At 36.1% G+C, this 6,000-nt stretch overlaps 2 protein-coding genes across 2 annotated transcripts; one reads left to right on the top strand and one right to left on the bottom strand.

Moving 5' to 3' along the window:
* Positions 1-705: 705 nt before the first annotated feature.
* LOC149400687 (large ribosomal subunit protein uL22y) lies at positions 706-2,663 on the bottom strand. Its single transcript, XM_089613410.1, has 7 exons — positions 2,587-2,663; positions 2,385-2,421; positions 1,992-2,032; positions 1,421-1,651; positions 1,233-1,335; positions 1,080-1,147; positions 706-1,001 (listed from the first exon to the last, which is right to left on the bottom strand). Exons 1-7 carry the CDS (start codon positions 2,587-2,589, stop codon positions 945-947), a joined length of 540 nt encoding a protein of 179 aa, XP_089469536.1. The 5' UTR covers positions 2,590-2,663; the 3' UTR covers positions 706-944.
* An 843-nt stretch (positions 2,664-3,506) lies between these two features.
* GDPD4 (PLC-like phosphodiesterases superfamily protein) lies at positions 3,507-6,000 on the top strand. Its single transcript, XM_089612508.1, has 9 exons — positions 3,507-3,676; positions 3,756-3,842; positions 3,925-4,022; positions 4,124-4,184; positions 4,277-4,357; positions 4,428-4,520; positions 4,978-5,067; positions 5,210-5,337; positions 5,435-6,000. Exons 1-9 carry the CDS (start codon positions 3,533-3,535, stop codon positions 5,601-5,603), a joined length of 951 nt encoding a protein of 316 aa, XP_089468634.1. The 5' UTR covers positions 3,507-3,532; the 3' UTR covers positions 5,604-6,000.

The raw sequence follows: 6,000 nt of genomic DNA on the forward strand, positions 1-6,000 counted from the left end.
ATTGCTATTGTTAGGTGGGTACCCAAGTGTTTAGTGGGAATTGAACTTAGATCCTCATTAATTTTTTGTATTTTACACCGAAAATCCTAGCCTTAATTTTGTTTACTATAATTTATTATAGGTCAAAATTTAACAAATTTTTTATACTTATGAAAAGTTTCATTTGGCAACATGCTCTCTTTTTGTTTGAAAAAGCCAAATACATTTGAGCCTATGAGCATCCTCCTCGGACCACTGGTCTTTTAAGTTTTAACACATTAATGTCTGACTAGGATCAGTACGAAATAATATATTTATTCAATGAATTTGGCTTATACATTGATTGGTAGGATCCCCAGGTTGCTCATGCGATCTTAAACAAACTTCATTGAAAACCATTAGGTTAACTTTTTTCACACATTGTTTGTTCGTTGACTGGGACGTAAAATTCAACAAATTTTTGATGATATATAAACGACTGATGAAAATAAAGAAATTACTCGTGATCTCCAATGACATCTGATGGGACTCATAGTGATGTTCTTTATACTTTTTTTTAAGACTACCTTTGACCATCTGTGTCTAAATGCTAAGGTAGATTAGTCGCGAAGTATTTTCGTCCAAAAACACATCAACAATCTAGTTTGGCGATCATAAAACTACCAAACCTAACCAAACTATTATGAGGTTATATAATCAAAATTTCCCATGCCAACCAATACCAACTTTCACCTTTCAACAAAAACATTAATACCTCACGAATAAGTGTCACACAACAAAAAGACTTTGGACTTGACCCGCAAATGAATTTAAGAGCTCAGGTCACAAACTACGACAACAAATGAAGAACTCCGAATGAAAAACACAAGCTCCTTGAAAAAAGAGTCTTGGAAGTCAAAATTCCCAGGACGTACAGAAAGAACCCAAATGTCAAAAACACAAAACTACTCTATACCACTTTGCGCTCAGGAAGAAACAGCTCGGCCTTTCTCTCCTTTCCGTGAAGCCAACTGACTCTCGGGCTGCACAAAACTCATATTCAATCAGCATCATCCAATCATTACACTTCAATAAAACTCGCTCAATAACAATGAAATTACCTCTTTCTTGACTGGTTCTTCCTTCTCTGACAAAGTCAACTCAATGTGACACGGAGACGACATGTAAGCTGTCAAAGGAAGTTCAAAATCATTGCACAGTATGGAGAATAAATAATAAAAAAAAAGGAAAATCAGCAAGGGAAGAGCACTCACGGTTGATTCTTCCATGGGCACGGTATGTGCGACGCCTCTGCTTCTGTGCCTGGTTCACTTGGATGTGCGATACATAGAGCGCATCGATATCCAAACCTTTCACCTGCAAAATGTTGACACGAAAACAAGTTTAGTTTTGAGGAATCGATATCAGATATAAATCAGAATTAGCTCCTCAAAAAAAATACCTCAGCGTTGCTCTCAGCGTTCTTCAACAAGTCGAGAATGAACTTGGCAGACTTGAGAGGCCATCTTCCTTGTCCATTTGATTGACGGTTCTTGGCCTGAGCAGTTCTTCCAACTCCTCTGCAAAAACGACGGAACGGGATGGCTTGCTTGTGGGCACAAACATCCTCCAAATACCTCTTAGCTTTGATCAGGGGCAACTTGCGGATCGCGAACGCTGTCTCCCTTGTGTTCTGTTAATATATTAACAGAGAAATCACAAAAATTGTGAGTGTCGGTGATCGCATTAGAAACGTTCCAAGATCTCTGCCAGCTTATTCTGTTCTAAATTGATTTTCAGTTCAAAACTGATAAAAGATATTGACAGAAACCAACATCCTACACCTTGACCATTTCCGCATTGATCAAATAGTAGTTTTTGTTATCAAAGTTCATTGAATGATATTAAGTGTTCCGTGAAACACCTATAGAATTGCAAATTAATGACAAAACAATTACAACTGAATGTTACTTTAAATATTATGAAAGGCAAGCAAAAATTAATGACAAAACACCTATATAGGTTCGGCGTACCTTGAAGTGAACCCGGAGATCTGATCCCCTAGCTTTGCAGGCTGATTTGTAGCAACAGTACCACACACAAATATAAGATTTTTCAACCTCAAAAGAATACATGAATGACTAGAATTATGTAAAATTCCTAACGGAAGCTAAGAAAGTGAAAGAAATGTTTTTCCTTGCTTTACAACAAGGGCCAATTCTTGTATATAATTGAAAGATTCCTGTTGCTTCTCAAAAACATCAATTTTCCACCTTTGTGTTGGATCGCATATGAATTTATTTTGCCTAATCCTAACACTCATAAGATCGAAATTTGTACATTAAATTCTCCACAATTTAACGAAGTTCCGATATAAATGAAACCATATGCGAACAATGAAAACAATGAACTGAATAATTACTCACACTTAGTCGCGTTATCCGGTTCTCTCGAGTACTTCACCTGAAATCAACACCCGAGCAAATCTAATGGTAAGAATCTTATCTCAGAAACTTTTATGTTTTAGCATCTCAAACCTCTTTTTTAACCCTAAAACATGACCGCTAATGATTCAGCTGAAAATGAAAATCAGACGAGAATTGAGCAGAGAACCGTAGAATCACTAACCATGGCTGATCTCCCTGCTCCGCGACTGAACTTTCCCTCGCCGAAAGAGAGGGACTTAGGGTTTCAAAGATATATGACACAAGAGTGATTGATTAAGCTTTTTGGGCTTTTAGTTTCTTAATGGGCCAGAAATTTAGGCCCAATCATTTATCCATCAAAAGACAAAAATACCCCTCTGTTTTAAAATATAGACATTCTGTTGTATTAAGGGAAAATAACACATTTATACCCTGTGTTTTAGTGAAATGTCGAGTTTAACCCTCGGTTTTCAAAAATGTCGAGTTCATACCCTCTGTTTAACTAAAATGACGAAATTATACCATATATTTAACTAAAATGACGAAATAATACCCTGAAATAGACAACAGTGTCACAAATATTCTTTTTATTGATTTTTCATTGACGTTGACTATAATATTTATAATATAAACACCAATTATCTTTATTCATTCGCGCCATATATGTAATTTATTTAAAAACTAAAAAATAAACAACAGTCTCTTAATCGTGAAGAACACAGAAAGAGGCAAATGGGTAAACATCGATAGTTGATAGTCATCAAAATCGCATATTCGAACAGAGAATCCAAGATTTAGAGTTACAATTCGAACACAGAATGAAGTCATTTATTAGGCGGTGTGAGTTTTATTATTTAATTTCAATTTAAGGCTATTTTTATTTCAAAATTGAGAATTTGGAAATTAGGGTACTGATTTAGATTTGATTCGGTTTTTATTATATAAGAGTTAATATCAATGAAAGGGAGATTTGTGACGCTGTTATTCATTTCAGGGTATAATTTCGTCATTTTAGTTAAACAGAGGGTATGAATTCGACATTTTTGAAAACTGAGGGTTAAACTCGACATTTCACTAAAACACAAGGTATAAATGTGTTATTTTCCTTGTATCAAAGAGCCTCGTTTTAGTGGAATGAGCTTTCGAAAATGGCGTCGAAAGTCGGAGGAGTGACAACAAGGAAGCCAAAGTCCTTGCGGTTTTGTTCTCAGAGAAGAATCATTGCGTCTCTCATTTGCATTGCTCTGTTTCCTCCGATTTTCTTACACTTCAGGCTCAGGAGATTCAATAAGGTATGATCTCAACATTTTTATGAATCTTATTAGAATCAATCTCGTCATCGACATTGCATATCAATTTTTTTATACACAGATTCAAGAAAGAAAGTGCGGTTGGGTTAAAAATCCTCCATTAGTCTGTGCTCATGGCGGTGATTCAACCAAGGCGTTTCCGAACACGGTAAGCGCATATAAACGAACAAACTCAGTGTTAGAAGATACCGAATTTCAGACCCCGTGATATTGGATCTGGATTCATACAGGTCTCTGCGTATCAGAGTGCTCTTCGTTCTAAAGTAGATTGCATAGAGATTGATGTTTCTCGTTCTTCCGATGGCGTTTTGTTTGCTCTCCATGACAGGTGTTTTGTTAGCTCATCTGTATTCCCGTGTTATAATGAGAATCAGGTATTCCACTTTAGTAAAGCCATTTGTGGATTTAATTCTCGGATGGCACAGGCAGGGACTTGCAGAGGATATCCGGGAACGATACTATTAGGGTCGGACAATTGAGCTCTGATCAGGTGATTGAATTGAGTGGAAATCTAATTTATTATTTATCTATTAATTTTGGGGAAAATGCTGATTGAGATCGGTTTCGTGGGTGATTATGTAGATTAAAAAATTAGGCACTGCTCATTTACCTTCCCAGCAATTCAATGGTGTGAAAGTTCCTACCGTTGAAGATGCTTTAAAGGTATTAGTCACCGTGCTTTGAAATTCTGAAATTTTGAATTTCCTTAATGAGCCGTTGTGAATGTTCTCAGTTGGTCTCAAGATCAGTTCGGCAGGTGATCCTCGACGCGAAAGTTGGTCCTCCGTTATTTGAAAGTGGACTTGCTGAGGATATCATTTCTGTTGTAAGTTCTTATTATCTTTCTTCTCTTATTTTAGATGAACACGTGATAGATTTGATTTAAATATAGATGAACTTGTGAACGTGAATCTCTTTGTGTATTTAATATTTAGATGGTCTGCCAAACCCTTGGACTGTTAATCTCACCGCAATTTGGCAAATGAGATATAACTATAAGATGTGGTTTGGCCTGTTGTTGAAGGAATGATACCAATATGCGTCGATAGTATTATGTGTGTATTTGCTTCGGGTTAAAGTTTGTGGGCAGCTCGTACCCTGAATCCTAAGATTCCCATAGAGCAACTCTTAATTTCGTTTCAGGCTGTTAAATCATCTTATCTTTCCACTACATGATTTCTCAAATTATATTGGTTTATCAGTTAAAATATTAAAATATATATATATATATATATATATATATATATATATATATTTAATCTTTTTATAAAACTTATTGTCAGGTTAAAAGGACACAGTGTATGAACTGCCTTGTATGGGCTAAAAGCGATAATTTGGCTAGAGATGTGATCAAGCACTCACCAGACACCATGGTAATGGAAAAATATCATTATTTTTGTGTTTCTTAATACTATTTGGGAAACCCACGCGAACTTGTGATTTTCGTAGACCATTATAAATCTCTTTTAGACTTTCGTAACAAGGTAGTTGCAATAATCTATGGTTTCGATGCAGGTGGGTTACATTGTCATGATCGATCCATCTACTCGGGTCAGAACCAGTTTGTTGAGGATGAGAAGTGCAAAGGTGGTAGGTGTGTTCCACCGATTGATCGATCAAAATCTTGTCCGAGTTCTTCACGAGTAAGATATATCAATTCACTTGCTGATTTTGCATCTCTCATTTTATTACAAATTATATCTATTTATGCTCACCGGATTATGCTGCGCCTTGTAACAGAAGAAACAAAAAGGTTTATGCGTGGACTGTTGATGACATGGCATCGATGCATAATATGCTATTTGAAGGTGTGGATGCTGTTGTTACGAGTGACCCGGATCTGCTTCAGCGTCAGATTCAAGATATCGGAACACAGTGTCTCGAGGAAGGTTTTACACTCCGAAAATGATCTCCGTATCGTTTTTACTTCCTAGCTCCCACGATTTTATATATGATCGCGAGATGAATTAGTTAGACCTAGTACTAACAAAATAATCCCCAGAAAAGGTGATTGTTTTCTAGTTAAAACTTACAGAACAGAGATGAGTAACTTTCCCCTCCTCAACCTTAATTTTAACCCGCCAAAAAAAAAAAAAACCCTGTTATAAAGAAAAAGAATACATGATTATCAAAAGAGCGCAATTTGACGGCTATGATACTTGCAATTCTGTTTTGTTTCCTAATGTAAGCACACGGTTATTATTGCAATTGATGTTATAATGATATCTCTGTCAAGAGAACGTGACTTTTGGTCTTGTATTGTACTATTGTCTACAACGTGTATGTGTGCGGATCAAATTTTTTTT

This window comes from Urtica dioica, chromosome 4, assembly GCF_054948205.1.
Source record: "Urtica dioica subsp. dioica isolate 48M chromosome 4, U.dioica_male_clone48M_v1_H2, whole genome shotgun sequence".
NCBI lineage: Eukaryota > Viridiplantae > Streptophyta > Magnoliopsida > Rosales > Urticaceae > Urtica > Urtica dioica.

Coding starts and splice junctions, on each gene's coding strand:
- LOC149400687 (XM_089613410.1), bottom strand. Junction 2,033..2,384: donor ACCGGATAACGCGACTAAGT/GTGAGTAATTAT, acceptor GCTACAAATCAG/CCTGCAAAGCTAGGGGATCA. Junction 1,336..1,420: donor ACGCTGAGAGCAACGCTGAG/GTATTTTTTTTG, acceptor AACATTTTGCAG/GTGAAAGGTTTGGATATCGA.
- GDPD4 (XM_089612508.1), top strand. CDS start 3,533: ATGGCGTCGAAAGTCGGAGGAGTGACAACAAGGAAGCCAAAGTCCTTG. Junction 4,023..4,123: donor TTGTTTGCTCTCCATGACAG/GTGTTTTGTTAG, acceptor TGGCACAGGCAG/GGACTTGCAGAGGATATCCG. Junction 5,338..5,434: donor CTTGTCCGAGTTCTTCACGA/GTAAGATATATC, acceptor GCCTTGTAACAG/AAGAAACAAAAAGGTTTATG.